Source organism: Manis pentadactyla, chromosome 6 (genome assembly GCF_030020395.1).
Source record: "Manis pentadactyla isolate mManPen7 chromosome 6, mManPen7.hap1, whole genome shotgun sequence".
Lineage (NCBI taxonomy): Eukaryota > Metazoa > Chordata > Mammalia > Pholidota > Manidae > Manis > Manis pentadactyla.
This window is the reverse complement of record NC_080024.1, coordinates 34,690,999-34,709,150: the sequence shown is the minus strand read 5'-3', so window position 1 is coordinate 34,709,150 and position 18,152 is coordinate 34,690,999. Positions and strand designations below refer to the sequence as shown.

Genomic DNA, 18,152 nt, shown 5'->3' with positions numbered 1-18,152 from the left:
CTTTTGTTTACGGCGTTCTTTCTCCTCCTCCTGGTTAAGGAAGACTTTAAAGGCCACTGTTAGGATCTCAGTCTGTGGGGTAGCGGGGCCCTGTTCTAACTTTTTGAGTTTAGCTTTAATGTCGGAGTAGCTTTGAGCTGGGAAGTATGTCATAAGGACATGTCCCCCGTCAGGTGTTTCTGGGTCCAGGCTGGTAACTGTAATAGGGCTTGAGGGAGTCTGTCTAAGAACTTGGAGGGAGTTTCCTCCCTCCTTTGAATTATGTCTTGGAGCTTTTGAAAGTTGACTACTTTACGAGCTGCCTTTTTCAGACCTGCTATTAAGCAGGAGGCGAAGATATCTCGAGAGCGGAGACCCATGGTGGTGTTATAATCCCAGTGTGGGTCTTGTTCGGGGACAGCGGTGGGGCCAGGGGGATAGGTGGGGTCATTCCTGTGGGTTTCGGTGGCATGCGTTTGGGCGAAGTCCCAAACCCGTCTACGCTCTTCAGGAAGGAGGGTATTGGCCAGGAGCATGAAAATGTCATGATGTGTGAGGCTGTATGACTGTAGGGTCCATTGAAACTCCCTGATATATGTCGTGGGATCAGTGGAAAAGGAACCTAGGCGTTTCTCAAGTTGGGCTAAATCTCCTAAGGAGAAAGGGACGTGAACGCGCACGATGCCTTCGGATCCTGCTACTTCTCGAAGGGGGGCAATAATTTTTGGAGGCCCTCGGGACTGAGTCAGAGGAGGACTGAAGGGTTCTGGCTCAGTCTGTGGGGAAGAAACAGGTGATGGGGGCAAAGACGGAGGAGGCTCCTGGGACTTAGAGGGGGGCTGAAAGGCTCAGGCTTGAACTGCATGGGGGGTGAGGTGGGGGAGGAGATGGTGGTGGAGGAAGGCGGAGGGGTTGTTGTGGGAGAGGAGGGGGAGGTGGTGGCGACGGCGGAAGAGGGCGGAGGGGTTGTAGGAGGGGGAGGGGCTGAAGGGGGAAGCCTGTATGGCGGAGGCTCGTCGGCTGGGTCAAAGGTAATTGAGGAGGGACTGGGAGTGTGTGGAGGGGAGGGAGACGGCTTGCAGACTAGGAGAACTTGGGGCGGGGAACAGGTGGTGCAGAGGCTGGGATTTTGAGCTAGGAGGCAAAAAGCTTCGATATAGGGAACCTCCTTCCATTTTTTCAGGCGCTGGCAGTAGTTAAAGAGATCGCGAGTGATGTTAGGATCAAGAGCTCCCCCTGCGGGCCATTGGTTGTTATTGTCTAGGGGGCATGTCGGCCAATCTTGGGAGCAGTATTTGCGGAGAAGTTTTGGTTTTATATCAGGCGTCAGGGAGAGGGTGGCTAGATACTTGGGCAGGCATTCAAGAGGTGAACTTCCAGGGAGGGATGAGGAGGCTCCCATGGCTAAAGGACAGAGAAGGAGACAAACAGGGGAAGATGAACGGAGACCCTCGGACTGGGAGCAGACGGCAAGGAGACCAAGGGCGTCCCCGATGATCCTTGGGGGTCTGCAGAAACTCGTATACGAGTCGGAATTTCTTAGGAAGTGTGGGTCGTCACCCAGACTCTCTAAGAAGGCAGAGTGCCGGAGTCACGAGGAACCTAGTACTAGGAGTTTTTGGCGGAAGGAACGGAAGGAGGGGGTGGGGAAGGGGAGCGTTCTCATCCACAAAGGAGTCACCTCGTTTATGGCTGTTGGAGGAGGGGCCTGAGTGTCTGCCGCAGCCGTGAAGGCCTAAGGCGGGGAGAGTTCCCTCCTTGTCCCCAAGCGTCAGGGCCTTGCCGGATGATCACGGTCAATGGCACTGCGATAGCTCGGGGAAGAGCGGCCCACCTCGGGGGAAAACTTACCCAAAGGCCAGAGAGGAGTGGTGAGTGTGAGGAGCCAGCGCCGGAAAAAGAGGACGAGGGCAAGCTGCTGCTGGTGTCGGGGGGAAGACGGGGCCCAGTTGGGGTCTCCCGTCTCCCGGGTTTCGGCACCAATGAAAGGAAGGAGCGACACACAGCAGCAATTCACCGGAGAATTCCGCTTTATTGGGGAAAGGTGCTGGGTTATATAGGAAGGGGCATGGGGTGATTGTGGTGTTACTTCTATGGGGCTGGTGGCTATTGGCTAGGTGCTGGGATTAGGGGGGCAAGGGGTGATTCGGCTTCAGTTGGCGCCGGCGGGAACCGAGGACCCGGAAGAGAAGCAGGAGGTTCGCCATCTTATGGGTGGGGGCCCTTCAACAGTAGTTCAGTCTGAAGACTGGCAGGCTGAAGTCCCAGGAAGAGCTGAAGTTCCAGTTTGAGGCCAAACACAGGGAAAAGCCGACATCCCAGTTTGAAGGCAGTCAAGCGGGAGGAATTCTCTATTACTCCTGGAAATGCTACTCAGGCCTTCAGGTGGTGAGGCCCACCCACATCAGAGACAGCAATCTGCTTTAGTCTACAGAGTTAGATGTTAATTTCATCTAAAGATGCTCTCAGAAACACCCAGAATAATGCTTGACCAGGTAACTGGGCACCCTGTGGCCCAGTCAAACCAAAACAAAATTAACAGTAGATATTCACTGATAGCCTCCCTTGAGAGCACGTGTCTTAAAATTTTGCATCACAGTCTCTTGCTTCCTGTATTAGTTTTCTTTCACTGTTGTAACCAATTACAACAAACTTGGTAGCTTAAAACACAAATTATTTTACAGTTCTGGGGTCAGAGGTGTGAAATGGGTTGGCAGGGCCAGGGGCTTCTGGATCCATGGCCTTTTCCTGCTTTGAGGCCACCTGCCTGCCTTTGTTTTATGGGCTAACATCATTCCAACTTTTGTTTCAGTGATCACATCTTGGACTGAATCTTTCTGCCTCTCTCTTAAAAGGAAAGGACTTGTGTATTTTCACCTGTCCAGACAACCCAGGATAATCTCCCTATCTCAAGATCCTTAATTAAAGCACAGTTGCAATGGCCCCTTTGCCATATAAGGTAACATAGGCACAGGTTTCTGGTATTAGGACATGGATATGTTTGGGTGGGGTGGGTGGGTCACTGTTCTTCCTTAGCTCATGTCTCTAATCCCAATTTGCTGTCTGCTTTCTGAAGGACTCAAAGTAGCACAGTTACCTTAGCTAAAATGCCATCCTATGAGCTTCTATGGTACTTCCCCCAAACTGCAGTTAAACAACTCATAACTACTTCTGTACTTACATCTCCAATAGACTGTGGGCTCCTTGAGAATACTGTCTTATTCACTATTCCTAGTATTTAGCAAAGTGATGTAAATGAGACAGGGACTGTGGGTTTAGGCAGAGTAGGGGGAGGGCCTCCGGAAAAAAAAAAGCAAAGCAAGATAACTATAGAACAATGTAGCAATGTGCAAATAAGTCCCTATCAAAACTGTTAAGCGTTATGCAGAGTCAAGGTCACCCTAATTCTCTAGGGTAAAGTTACCAGACTAGGAATATAGACATCTTCAGTGAGATCAGTTAAAGCTCAAAAGGCCAGGAGCAACTTGGCCTGGAATGTTTGTGTTTTCTGCAAATAAAGAAGGGTATCTCAGCATAACCCGTGACTTCACCAACTCAACAGCCCTAGCAAACAGACAACAACCTAGCGCACCTTGGGGGCAGGGCAGGTGGTACAAGTCTGCATCCCTAGCCCTTTACCCACATTCCTGAAAATCCTCAACCAACTATAAATCCCCTAGACAACGCACCATCATGGACTCTCTTGTGCCCTCCTGGCATGAGCTAGGAGCTGTCCTCTCACTGTATCTCTCAATAAAAGCCTCTCCCTGGCTCTCCTACCTTGGGTATTTGCTAAGTTCATTCTTTGACTCTGCAAACAGGAACCCCGGCATCATAAACATCTAATTAATAAATAAGGAATTCTTCCTTGAATAAAGGGGTATGAGTTTTTTTTTCTTTTGTTTTTGAAAAGACTTGAAAATTTGAAAGATTTCTGTGGTAGGAAATTTTTGACTCTGTGTGTCACAATATTGCCATTAAAAATTAATTAAGTGAAGAAATTTGAGATTTCCACCTAGTAAACAGTTACTCCTTGACTGCAAGCCAGATCAATAGTTTTCCTAAGTACTGTTGGTCACAATTGCCTGTTGGCTCTCAAATCCATTTCTCTACTCTTCCCCTGCCCTGCTTCACTGGGAACCATATTTCCCATGTACCCTCACTCACTGATTTCCAGGGAGGCAACAGTGTAAAATCAGAGCAGGAGAGAGAATATGGTATTTATCACTCTGTCCCACCCCCATTCCTTGTGTCCTTGCCAGTGATTGTATCTTCTTGGTCATCTGGCTTTAGGACACTAGTAACACCACTTCCTCCTTCTGTCCCTTCCATCTGAGGGGTGGTATCACCTCCAGCTCTTGCTGATCTCTGGACTGCCTCACCATCATTTTTGATTTCTTAGCTTTGGTACCATCACCCATGAGACCAATGCCCTGTAATCCTTCTACTTGAAAGATCCAGAGTTATTTGTCCTTTCCCAGATTGATAACACTGATAGATACACATATCTGACAACTTCGAGAATTACTTAAATTCTTGGTCCCTAAAAAAATTACAACCTAATTGATAATGCCATTACATGAATGATCAAGAATTATTTTCCACCAGCCAATTCTATTTAAACCCCATAGTCCTTATGACTTATGGTCAAAATTAAAACTGACAAAAATTGTATAAATTGAAACTCTTGAGTGAACTTCTCAAGGTTCAAGAACATCCAAATACTGTTAGTAAGAACAGAACCAATTCTCAGAAGTCTCTGATTTAAATCCAATGTTGATTTGGCTGGATAATTTCATTGTAGTTTCCATAGTTCTATGCAGTTACCTGAGTTTCATGTTATTAAAGAGGCCTTTTCATAGTTTTCAAATAAGTTACAAAGTCACTCCAAGTGTAGGAGATGCCTCAGGAACTAGTATTAAATCTGTTCTTTATTTTTATTTATAGTGTAAAAAGTTATAATTCCAGATGATACTAAAATTAATAGATGCTCCACTGGCATACTGTTGAATCTGGAAATAGATGTTCTAGTTACGTACTATTGAATCTAAATATATAACTACAGCTGAACAGGAAAAGTACATTCATAACAAAAGGCTAAACATAATTGCAAATAGAGACCCTGATAGTTTAGAGCATAACAAAGATTTGGGAAATCAGCAAACTATAAATTGGAGTGATATTATATAGTGAAAAAGGGGGAAAGCTGGGAAATAAAACTACTAACGAATGTGAACAGAATGTGTTTCTGTGTTAATTCCCTAAGGTTCATAAACAAAACACGTTTACATCTAAGTGCTTCTTTTTCATTTTAATTAAAACACAATGGTTCTAACAAGATGAAATTTTGTTCCTGACTTCTATCACACAGAAGGATGCATCTCCAAATCATTTTGTTAATTGAAGAAATGACTGACTGTAGTCCTCACATATCATTCTGAAATGTTTGACATTTGGATATCACAAATGAGTGAACATTTTTCAATATTCTCTTTAAAATTTTTTTTGCTGCATTTTGAGGATTTCATAACCTGGAATTGGATCATTTATATGAACTAAGCTTGCTGAAACCATTTGAGGACTTGTAAATTTTCCAGTGTAGCTTTCTTGTCGTTTGTTAACCTCTGCAGAGTGTTTTAACTGATTATGGCTATCATCTGGGCCCTTTCCTAAAAGCCATCATCTTGATTTTGCTTTTTCAAGACATTTAAGTGAGGTCCCATGTAAATCCTCAAATATGTCCGAACAATCCTAAATATTAAAATAAAAGATCAAATTGATGTTAGGTTTCTTAAAAGTACATTTTACATATACAAGGACTAAATTTGTAATTTCAATAAAGAATGAGAGCATCAAATCTTTTATAAGTAGTCCCCAAACTAAGATCCTACACGCAATGCCTTTCATTAGGTAACAGAAACCATGCTCTAAAAAGCTTGTTTCAAAGGATTTATTATTTCAAAATGGATGGCAGATATGAAGCTGGAAACCAGAAAAATTTAAGGGAGCTAGCCACAGGGTCAGACTCCTGAGCAAAGCTGGAAATCACTGGAGTGATATTATATTCTATAATTCTATAATTCTCCAAAATATCTCTTCCCCAACCCAATATAAATTTTACTTTTTATATCATCCAACCTTTCATTCTTTATAAGTTAACATCCTTACTACACATACACATATAGAGCCCAGCATCTAAGCAGATGATTATAATGCATACATTAAACTTTAAAAATGTGTATACGTTCTGAGAGTAAACAAGTAAAACATTCAGGAAAATAACCTCCTTTCCCCACCTCAAAAAAAAAGGTCGTTGTGTTTGGGTGATGGGATTATGGGCTTTGTTTTCCTTTTTTTTTTTTCAAATTTGTATAATACGGCTATATTTTAAAATAAAAATATAATAATCTATAAGTACCTAAGACGGTATGGAGCTATTATTTATTCTCAAATTAGTGTAAACCAGTTCCCTCTGCAGTTTCTAAGTTTAACTCTCAATGTTTTGCAGAGATGGCCACACCAAACGGCCTGCTTTGATTTGGAAAGAAGGTGGGAGTGGATTAATAGAACTAGGGAGTCAGGAGAGGCTGGGCAGGATGAGAAGTAGGGAGGCAAGAAAGAGGTTTACAAAAAAATGAGGTATAAAGAGTCTAAAGACAAATTCTACCTACTTTACATTTTGCCTGGGTTTGCTGAGGACAAGGAAACATTCTTCACCTTCCGTCTTATGCACATGGAAAATTAGGTATAGGTAAGCCACATTAGTAAGGGAATCTGCTACATTGGTGAGGAATACATAAATTTTGCTTCAAAACTGATAAAACAACCACTGGTTGTTTTTCTGGATGCTCCCACAACTCCATTTCTCTGTCACCTGTTTTGATTCCTTTGGGATATTCATCTATTTTAGAGAATCAGATGAGCAAGTCCTGGTGATCTGAAAAATGCCCTCTTACCACTCAATTGTGTTGTCAACTTCACTAGAGAGAAAAGTTTGAGGGGGGTGGGCATTGGTTTAACAGAGGGAGATAAAGGTAACTCTGTCTCCCTTGACCACTCTTAGGATAAGGGTCCTGCAATCCTGTTATGACCTCATACCATCAAACATAAACACATTTTTTGCTTTGTTTGGAAAAGTGATATTAAAGATTCCATTTGTCTAAAGGAACTTCAGAGTCCTTTCCGAAAACTATGAACATATGTTCTACTTCCTTTTCCTAATATGTACACACACGTGCACATGCAACACTCACTCAATTAAATTACTGAATTTAGATTGAAAAAAGGAATCCAAAGTTGAAAATGTAGCTATATTGATAATATTTATCCTGCTACCATTTACTAAATTTGTTTTACCATTTACTAAAGCTAAATATTTGCTTCACTATTGAAAGTAAATTCAAAGCAACTATTCTGAAATTTGATCTATTTTCTCACCCAAAGGTAGAATTATGTGCATCAGATTATCAATATAATGTCATTTTAGAATTTATGACTTTTCCCACTGTCATACCTATTTATATATACTAACAAAGAGCAGTGGTCCAAAAAATTAAAGTAAGTCTCTTCCACTCCTAGATGTTTAACTTCACTTTAAAATGCTTTGTATAAAGACTAGTAGTAGATTTATCTGCCTGTTTTTTGTTAATATTCAAAATAGACTTGGATTCCCAAGTTTCTCAGTACATGATATAGCTGAAGAGTGGTGATCAAAGGAAAGAAGTTAAATTAGAATTTGTAGCTCACAATCCAATAGATCATAAATTTTGCATTTCCCTAATGCTTTCTAGAATAATTTGCACATAATCATATTTTTGTTTACTGAAACAAAGATAATTCAATGATCTGAGACTATATATTTATACTTACATCTTCATGAAAAGAAAATCCCAGCTATGTTTCCATAGTATACAGCCACTGCCAAAGGTTGTACACCTTGTGTCTGCACAGCAGCCCTGGTTGAGGGGTAAGAGAGGCTAAAATCCAGGCAGTGTTCCATAGACAGGACTGTGTGCCCTGGCTCCAAGGCTGGGTCAGCCCATGGTTTCCCCAGAGGAAAGGGTAACTTTTTCTAATTCATGTTCCAGAGGGTGATGTCCTTTATGTATTTTATATAAAGACAGTAAGTGTGTTAACAGTCCACTGACTTTGTGATTGCATTTTGAATCAGATGAGGAGATATTTGACTTTCAGAAGAAATTTTTGAATTTGAAGGTCTGTATGTCATGAGGCAATGAAGATTACACACATACTTGCATGCAGACTTATACATCCTAAAGCAGATTATTTACAGAACTTTGCCAAATACAGAAGACAGAAAACTTACTACATGTATCATTGTTCTTGCATTCCACTGATGCAATGTCCTTGGAACAGATTTCCTTGGACTTCTTGTGGTGGACGGTGTGCTTGGTAGTATCTTAACTATCTTGTTAAATGACTTTTTTTGGTTGCTGACATGGTCTTTTTCTTCCTGGACTTTGGGCTTTAGATTTTCTCTCTTTAAGACTTTTGGGAAGAGGGATGGTCTTGAATTTTTTCAGCTTCCACAACTTTATATGATTGTGATTCAGGGACACTGGCACATTTTTCCTTGCAGATTTCATGTGGTTTTATATAAAGAGCTTGTATTTCATTTTGGTATTGTGCAAATGTTACTAAATGTTGTTTTTTGTTATTGTTATTGTTTCTTTTCCATCTCTGACAATAGTGGTCTAATTTTTATTTCTCCCCCAGCCTCTGAATTGAAATGAGTTAAAATGTTACTCTGCCTGGAAGGAAAAGTAAGTTTGCTTACAAATTCTTCATTTTCACCTGGCTTTCTGCAATTAGGAATTCTTGGAAATGGTAACAGTACAGCTTCAGGATTTTCCTGTACACTGATTTACAGATATTATTGTGCTCCTTTTTTTCAAGGGACTTTGTCTTTGGTGTTCTTTCAAAGCAAACATTTGAATGAGTTGTTTTTGATATACCACTCCAACTATGTGGGCCTTGAATCTGTGTCTTAAAATAAAAATTTTCTGCTTGAGGAAGCTGCATGAAGCCATTTTCTTCCCTTTGTTTCTTAAGTACTGTATGTGTAAGTCTTTCTGATGATTTATTTAATGGAATTGTTTGGGAAGGTCGTACTTTAATTACATTCACTGTTTTAGCTCCTTCCTTAGGATAACATCTTTTCTGTTCCCCAACTGTTGATGGATTTTCCTTAATATTATGTAAGGAAAAATACTTCTTTTCTTTCTTTCTGGTCAATTCTGTTTCTACAAGTTTATCCTCAGGAACCTTTTGTAAAGTGGTTTTTTGAACAGTTTTTGAATATTTTGTTTTTCTGACTCTTCCTCCTCAAATTGATTTTAATCTCTAAAAGATAAATCTGACTTGATACATTTTAATGGTATGAAACGAGAATTAATCAAATTTATATGCTGTTTGATTGCCTCTAATTGCTTTTCTGTGATTAATCCAGATTTTGAAAGATTTTCTATAGAAAGGCTCTGTAGGTGTTTGCTTAAATCAGCTTTTAGATTTAGTAGTTCATTTTCTGATAAAGCTATAAGATAGTTTCGTACAGACTTATTTAAAGGATATTTCATCTTTATATCAGGTCTTCTACCAAAACTCCACCTTGAAATATCTTGTCCTACCTCATGAAAAGATGTCAGGGCACTTTTAATTCTTAGAGAAGATATGTTTGAGTGCACAGTGTCAGATTCTGTTTCTTTAAATAAACTTCTTTCTGAAAAGTTTTTTAGGAAATAGTTTTGGAGAATTTCATTTTAAAAAGATCTTAGTTTTATTTCCAAATGTTTACTTTTGAAATGATGATTGAAATTATTTACAAAGGACACGATTTCTTTTATAGTTTCTGAATATTTCTCCAGAAAAATATTTTGCCGTTTTGGTTCTGCTTTCTCATTCACTGAATACAGATTTTGATAGATTTTTGTTAAGTCCTCTTGGGTAATGTGTCTTGATTCTGAAAGTCTTTCCACAAGGTAATGCTGGACATGTTCACTTAATTTAGATTTTAATTTTTTTATTTCTGTCTCTGAGAGTTCTTCTAGAAATACATGTAGCTTTGGGCTCAACATAGGTTTTCTGTCTAATTTATCTACTTTATCAAAATTCTGTATGATTTCTTCAAAGTCTTCTGTACTGTTTGGAAAAGGTTGTTGGATTAGTCTTTCTAATTCTTTTGCTGGTTGGCTTCTTTCAGACTGATTGTATTTGAAAAAAACATTAAATATATTATTTAAAAACGATTTTAATATTACATCTGACTCATAACCCATTAACAACTTACCTAAATTTTCTTAAGTAGAACTTAGATCATTTTCTTCTCTATCAAACCTCTGACCACTATTTGGCAAATCTGTTTTTTTATATGGTGTTGACTGATATTTTGAAACTTGTGGGGATATATTTTGGCCTTCACCTATAAATTCAACTCTATTAAAAGGAAGTGGTTTCTTTGGGAATGATGGATATGTTTCATTCTGAAAGAGGTTCTGTTTTGCCTTTGATTTCTGAATAATCCTCTGGGGAATACTTTGGCTTTTCCTCAGCAAAGACTGTCTCCATATTCGGCAAAGAATTCTGGTATTCTTTAACTAACTCTATCACTTTGATTATCAAAGATTCTAAAAGAGTATCCACAGGAAATGCTTGTATTATTTGGCTTATAACAGATTTTGCCTGTGGCAATTCTATTTCATTATCTTTTTCTTCACAGTCAATTAGAATGTTTGAAGATAAACTCTCCCAAGCTGTGGGTAACTGATTCTGCAATTTCATCAGCATCTCACTGGATTCTTTCTCTTCTACCTGCAACTTTGTGAAGATAGGTGCACTGAATATTTGCTTTATAACATAATCATCTGCAGTGCCATTTATATCTGGTTTGGTACGAGATACTTTTTAAATGTTTCTTTTTGAAACTACTTATTTTTTTATTTGGAAAATATGTCTCACCAGTTTCTAAGTGTTTTTCAGAGATAAGTTCTCATTCTACCTCTGGAGAATTTCCCGGTCCACCTTCTGAAAGTGAATCTGCAGGAATATTTTTAATTATTTGCAATAAAAGAGACTTTAAACTTAAAATGACTTTTTGTTGAAAGACAGCTATTTAAATCTTGAATATTTTCAAACACTTTGTCTTCCAAACTATTTGGTGGTTCATCATGAACACTTAGAAGTGGAGAACGATGACTTTTCTTTCTTGCTTCAGTGTCCAGAGTAACTTCTGGTTTTGAAAATAATTTATCTGAAAAGTCTTGAAGATTTTTAGCTAAAATTGACTTGAGCACCATTGACTGCTTTAGATTTTCTATATGAAAAGTAAGATTTAATGATTTTGAGAGGTGACATGTATTTACATTAGCATTTCCACGCATTGATGATGCTCTTTCAAAGTTTGATAAAGATATATTTGGTAGTCTTTCCTTTAATTTATTCTTAGTATCTAAAGCCGTTATTGTGGTGACACCAGGATCACTGGCTAACTTATCCATAGGGTCTGAAGTCATTACTGTGATGTTATCAGGATCATGGGGACAGATTTTATTAGTAGGTCTTCCTGTTTTTGAATGTGTTGGGTAAGGAGGATCTTGGTCTTCAAGCTCGATAACCTCTGCACTTAAAATGTTTCTACATCTGGACATATTTTTGTCTTTCATTTTTCTGACTGACTTTCTGTTGTTTATATTCCTTAGAAAAGGATCAAAACCATCCTTCATGCTGAATTTCTGGAACTGAAATATTTAAAAAAAAGTTAAGAAACTCTGTAGCATTTATTTGAATTTATAAATTTTCTGGTTAATTTTCTTTGAGCACTCTGTCAATCTATCTATTCATCCTCCTATCTTCTACAAAGAGAAAACCAGTGTTTAAAATATTTGAAATTGGATTAATAATCAAAAACTTACTGCAAAGTTCAGATACAATTTTGTGTCCAAGTGCTTTTTGCTACCTGGAATATTTTAAAATATTTAAAAAGGTCCTAGAGACATTTTTAAGAACTCAGTTCCCAGTGTTAGCTGCATTTGCTTACACAATGGCTAACATCAGGATCTAAATCTTACCTATTTAAATATTTACCATTTTAGTAGAAATGAGGAAAACATTTTTAAAATGCAAAGCAAGTAGTAGATATTCCATTAAAAGTATCATAAATATTCTCTAAAGACAGACTTAGGGGTATATATCATCTGCCTTTATGTATTTGAGTTTCAAAAATGATGATGAATTCCATTCAATCCTTACCATGTCATGGTAGAATGTTACTTTTTGATGAATACTATATATAACCTCAGATATAGTCAAGAGAGCAGTACAAAAAATTCTGGAATACAGTGAAACTTCAGTGTAATATCCATAGACAGTTTTATAGCTCTGGGATCAAGCTATTCTATCATGGAAATAGTTTCCATCTGAAGTCTCTTATTCAAACCCTTTGTTCATACAATTTTTATATTACCCAGTTGAAAAAAGCAAAATGTAAAATAATCAGCCTAGCATTTATTTTAGTTTATTTTAACTTAATAGTTCAAAACCTCATTTTATGGATACAATATAACTGGTTTTCATACCCCAATTGATACCCAGGTGACAGCATAAGAATCCTCTTTTTTGAGAAATGCAGATTCCATTTCAAGATTGAGATCATTAGATGGTTCAGAGATGAGTTCTGGGGATTGTATTTTTTTTAAAAGAGCAAGGTGTTTCTAGGTAGTCTGGATACCTGGTAATGGGTAGTCTGGTTTTGGAACCATTGAATTATATTAAGTAGTAGAGAAACCTAGTATTTAAGTATAATTGATACTAGAATAGGATAACTCAGGACTCACCTGACATTTTGGTTTGAATTCTATATATTCTGGTCTGAAAGATGGTGAAATATATTCTTTTTGTGAAAAAACCACCTTATGAAAAGAAAAGTTTTAATTTTAGATTGTGTATAATGCAAGGATATATCCCAAGATTATTTTATTCTTTCAACAGTTATTAAAGATATAAAAATTTTTTAAGTATAAATAAGTATTTTTTTTATAACCACCATACTTTGTCAATTACCAAAGAAATCTGTAATTTTAGGTCCCTTGACATTGTAACATTCATCCTATTGAATTTGTAAAATCAAAATAGCACACAGCAACCTTAGGCAGAAACAAAAGTAGAAAAGAAATAGAATTGTCAGAATAAATGTAATCTAACTTAAAAAGGTTGTGAAATGCTTTAGATAATAAATGCATCTGATATTATATTGAGATAGCATTTTCAATGATTCTCAATCTGAAATTGTTAAATGGATATTTAATACTGCTTAAAGAAATGCTTGGTGCTAAATCAAAGTGTATAGGAACAATTACAGTATCACATAACTCCAAATTTATAGAGATGGAAGGCACTTTGGAGATAATCCAGTCCTATTCATTTTCCACAAAAATCTGAAATTGAAGTTCATTGTCCCAAGTTACCTAGATATTTAGTAGCCCAAGTTCTAGATGTCCTAAATTTTCATCTGACGCTCCTTCTAGCACATAATCAAGACTGCAATAAAGGAGAATGGTGAGTTGGAAGCATCATAATGTACACCCACACTGCCAACTTCTTTAGAGAAAACTTGAAACCATCTCTTTGTAGAACACTTAGGGCTATAAGCCACTTTCTTATAAGACATTATCTCCTTTAGTCGGTAGAGGGTAAATACTATATGTTAAGATAGTTAAAAAAATAATTCAATGAATGACATTGGCATAAGAAATACTTTTGGTTTATTTTAAGTGTTGATTAATATTAAGCAGTTAATAACATGACTTACTACTCTTAAATCTTTAGTGGCTTCCCACTTTTGCTGTTATTCATTGCCCTCACACACTGACTCTAAATTATTTCTACAAGTTTCTCAGTATCCTCCACTATACTTTTTTTCCTCCAGGTAAATGTGTCTTAACTCTGAATTCTTGAAATAATTCCTTTACTTTTCTATACCTATCGCTTTGCTTATTTATTTCTTGAACTTTCCAAAATCTCCCTTAAAAAGTTTAAATTTTAACATTTGAAAATTCATTGTTTTAAATGAACTTAGCAGAAAATAAAAACAAAAAATAAATTAAGATTACTAGGATGGACTCAAGATGGCGGCATGAGAGGTGAGGCAGAGAATTCCTCCCAAAACCAAATATAATATGAAAATATAGTTAATACAACTAATTCTAAAAGAGCAACAGGAAAGAAGGCTGCACTAGACTGCATACACCTGGAGAACAGAGCACACCTCATGAAACAGGGTAACGTACCAAAGCTGTGACCCAGCGGGACACAAGCCTTTCCCCACCCCAGCTCACCAGCAGGAGGAAGAGAAATGGAGCGGGGAGGGGGTGGAAGCCTAGGATTGCTGAACACCCAGTCAAGGAGATCTGCTTTGGGAGCACAGACCTACATTGCATAGTGCACTGGAGACTAGTGGGGTTGGAAAGCTAAGACAGGCAGAATACTTGAGAGACTGAGGTTCCAGCTGTTTGTGGAGGACAGGGATTGACATCTGGCCACTCTGGGACAAAGGAAATGAGGGTGGTCTGAGAGGCTTCCTAGCAGCAAGAGGACTGCTGAAGGGGCAGGGTTTGCACAGAGCTTGCTGCATGGGAGAAGGGGATAGATGGACAAAATTATCTGGCAGCGCTCTGCCCAGCACATTGGGAACTTTCAGGAGCTTCAGGGGTGCCATCCCCCTGGCTGGCTACTCAGCTCCAAGGCCCCCCACTGTGATACGCAGCCTGCTGCACCTTCCTCCTGGCCTGCCAGCACTAGCTGGCAAACCAGCAGTCCCTCCCCAACCAGAAAGAGGCCCTCCCTATGGCAGCTAGAGACACAAAGCAGAGAGGCTTACACCTGTGTGCTCAGCCCACTGGTTCTAGCAGTGGAGACAGGCATAGCAGCCGGGAAGGAGGAAACAGCTATTTCCTCCCTCCAAGCAACAGTGCCACTCCCCTGCAACCCCTGACATCACTCCAGGGGGTGAGAAGCTCCAGAGACTAGAGCTTCTGGGCACAAGAGGGAGCCACATACAAATATGAAACGTCAAAGGAACTTGGTTCAAACAAAAATCTCAGGAAACACTAGAAAAAGGGCCAAATGAAACTGAATTCACCAATCTTCCTGAAAGAGAGTTCAAAATAAAAATCATGAACATGCTCATGGAGGTACAGAACAATATTCAATAACTCAGGGATGATTTCAGGATGGAGATTCAATTATTAAGAAATTCCATATCTGAAATGCAACATACAATGGAGGGATTTAAAAGCAGATTATATGTAGGAGAAGAGATAGTAAATGGAACAGAAATTAGAGAAGAGGAATACAAAGAAGCTGAGGTACCGAGAGAAAAAAGGATCTCTAAGAATGAAAGAATATTGAGAGAACTGTGTGACTAATCTAAACGGAAAAATATTTGCATTATGGGGATACCAGAAGAAGAAAAGAGAGGAAAGGGGATAGAAAGTGTCTTTGAGGAGGTAGTTGCTGAAAACTTCACCAATCTGGGAAAGGAGATAGTCTCTCAGGCCATGGAGGTGCACAGATCTCCCAACACAAGGGACCCAAGAAAGACAACACAAACGTATATAATAATTAAAATGGCAACAATATAGGATAAGGACAGACTTTTAAAAGCAGCTAGAGAGAGAACAAAGATCCCATACAAAGGAAAACCAATCAGGCTATCATCAGACTTCTCAACAGAAACCTTACAGGGCAGAAGGGAGTGGCATGATATATTTAATGCCATGAAGCAGAAGGGCCTGGAACCAAGATTACTTTATCTGGCAAGATTATCATTTAAATTTGAAGGAGGGATTAAACAATTTCCAGATAAGCAAAAGCTGAGAGAATTAACCTCCCACAAACCACTTCTACAGAGCATTTTGGAGGGACTTCTATAGATGGAAGTATTCCTAAGGATAATTATCTGTCACCAGAGGAAACTAACCCACAGCAAAGAAAATAGAACAGTTAATTACTAAGTAGATGCAAAATCAAATCTGCTACACACAAAGTCAATCAAGGGATAGACAAAGAATACAGAATATGATACCTAATATATAAAGAACAGAGGAGGAAGAAAAAGGAGGAAAATAAAGAACCTTTAGGTTGTGTTTATAATAGCATACTAAGTGACTTAAATTAGACCATTAGATAGTAAGGGACTTACCCTTGAACTTTGGTAACCACGAATCTAAAGCCTGAAATGGCAATAAGTACATACCTACCAATAATCACCCTACATGTAAATGGTCTGAATGCATCAGTCAAAAGACATAGAGTCACTGAATGGATAAAAAAACAAGACCCAACTATATGCTGCCTATAAGAGACTCACTATAAACCCAAAGACATACACAGACTGAAAGTAAAGGAATGGAAAAAGATATTTCATGCAACTAATAGGGAGAAAAAAGCAGGTGTTGCAGTACTTGTTTCAGACAAAATACACTTCAAAACAAAGAAAGTAACAGGAGACAAAGACGGACATTACATAATGATAAAGGGTCAGTCCAACAAGAGGATATAACCCATTATAAATAAATATGCACCTAACACAGGATCACCTACATATGTGAAACAAATACTAACAGAATTAAAGGGGGAAATAGAATGCAATGCATTCATTCTAGGAGACTTCAACACACTACCCACTCCAAAGGACAGATCAATCAGACAGAAAATAAGGAAACAGAGGCAATGAACAATGTGGTAGAACAGATGGACCTAATGGACACCTACAGAACACTCCATCCGAAAGCAACAGAATATACATTCTTCTCAAGTGCACGTGGAACATTTTCAAGAACAGATCACATACTACACCACAAAAAGAGACCCAGTAAATGCAAAAGATTGAAATTGTACCAACCAGCTTCTCAGACCACAAGGGTATGTAACTAGAAATAAATTACACAGAGAAAATGAAAAATCCCACAAATACATGGAGGCTTAATTACATGCTCCTAAATAATCAATGGATCAATGACCAAATAAAAACAGAGATTAAGCAATATATGGAGACAAATGACAATAATAATTCAACACTGCAAAATCTGTGGGATGCAGAAGAGCCGTGCAAAGAGGGAATTACATCGCAATACAGGCATACCTCGGGAAAGAGAACAGTCCCAGAAGAACAGTCTAAACTCACAATTAATGAAACTAGAAAAAGAAGAACAAATGAGGCCCAAAGTCAGTAGAAGGAGGGACATAATGGAGATTAGAGGAGAAATAAATAAAATAAAGAATAAAACAATAGAAAGAATCAATGAAAGCAGGAACTGGTTCTTTGAGAAAATAAACAAAACAGATAAACCCCTAGCCAGACTTATCAAGAAAAAAAGGGACTCTACACACATAAACAGAATGAGAAATAAGAAAGGAAAATCACTACCAACACCACAGAAATATAAGGAATTATGAGAGACTGCTATGAAAAATTATGTGCTAACAAACTGGATAACCTAGAAGAAATGGACAACTTTCTAGAAAAACACAACCTTCCAAGGCTGACCCAGGAAGAAACAAAAAATCTGAATAGATCAATTACTAGCAATGAAATTGAATTGGTAATCAAAAAACTACCTAAGAACAAAATGCCTGGGACAGATGGTTTCACTGTTGAATTTTATCAAACATTTAGTGAAGACCTAATACCTATCATCCTTCAAGTTTTCCAAAACATAGAAGAGGAGGGAATACTCCCAAAATCATTCTATGAGGCCAGCATCACTCTAATACCAAAACAAGGTGAAAACACCACAAACAAAAGAAAATTACAGACCAATATCCCTGATGAACATAGAGGCAAAAATACTCAACAAAATACTAGCAAACTGAATTAAAAAATACATCAAAAAGATCATCCATCATGACCAAGTAGGATTTATTCTAGGGATACAAGGATGGTACAATATTAGAAAATCCATCAACATCATCCACCACATCAATAAAAAGAAGGTCAAAAACCTCATGATCATCTCCATAGATGCTGAAAATGCATTCAACAAAATTCAACATCCATTCATGATAAAAACTCTCAACAAAATGGGTATAGAGGGCAAGTACCTCAACATAATAAAGGCCACATATGATAAACCCACAGCCAACATCATACTTAACAGCAA

General features: G+C 38.2%; 2 protein-coding genes across 2 annotated transcripts in view; both read right to left on the bottom strand.

Moving 5' to 3' along the window:
- Positions 1 to 4,990: 4,990 nt before the first annotated feature.
- C2CD6 (C2 calcium dependent domain containing 6) lies at positions 4,991 to 10,274 on the bottom strand. The gene is given in 6 exon segments (XM_057503693.1): positions 4,991 to 5,730; positions 7,849 to 8,514; positions 8,517 to 8,715; positions 8,717 to 8,862; positions 8,865 to 9,305; positions 9,308 to 10,274. Coding segments are annotated over 5 exon segments (2,001 nt in total). The 3' UTR covers positions 4,991 to 5,730; positions 7,849 to 8,266.
- Positions 10,089 to 18,152, bottom strand: part of LOC118933551 (cation channel sperm-associated targeting subunit tau) — an 89,602-nt gene continuing 81,538 nt past the window's right edge. The window contains 4 exon segments of the mRNA XM_057503692.1: positions 10,089 to 10,894; positions 10,896 to 11,083; positions 11,085 to 11,732; positions 12,828 to 12,902. Of these exon segments, the coding sequence (XP_057359675.1) occupies positions 10,474 to 10,894; positions 10,896 to 11,083; positions 11,085 to 11,732; positions 12,828 to 12,902 (1,332 nt within the window). The 3' untranslated portion in view covers positions 10,089 to 10,473.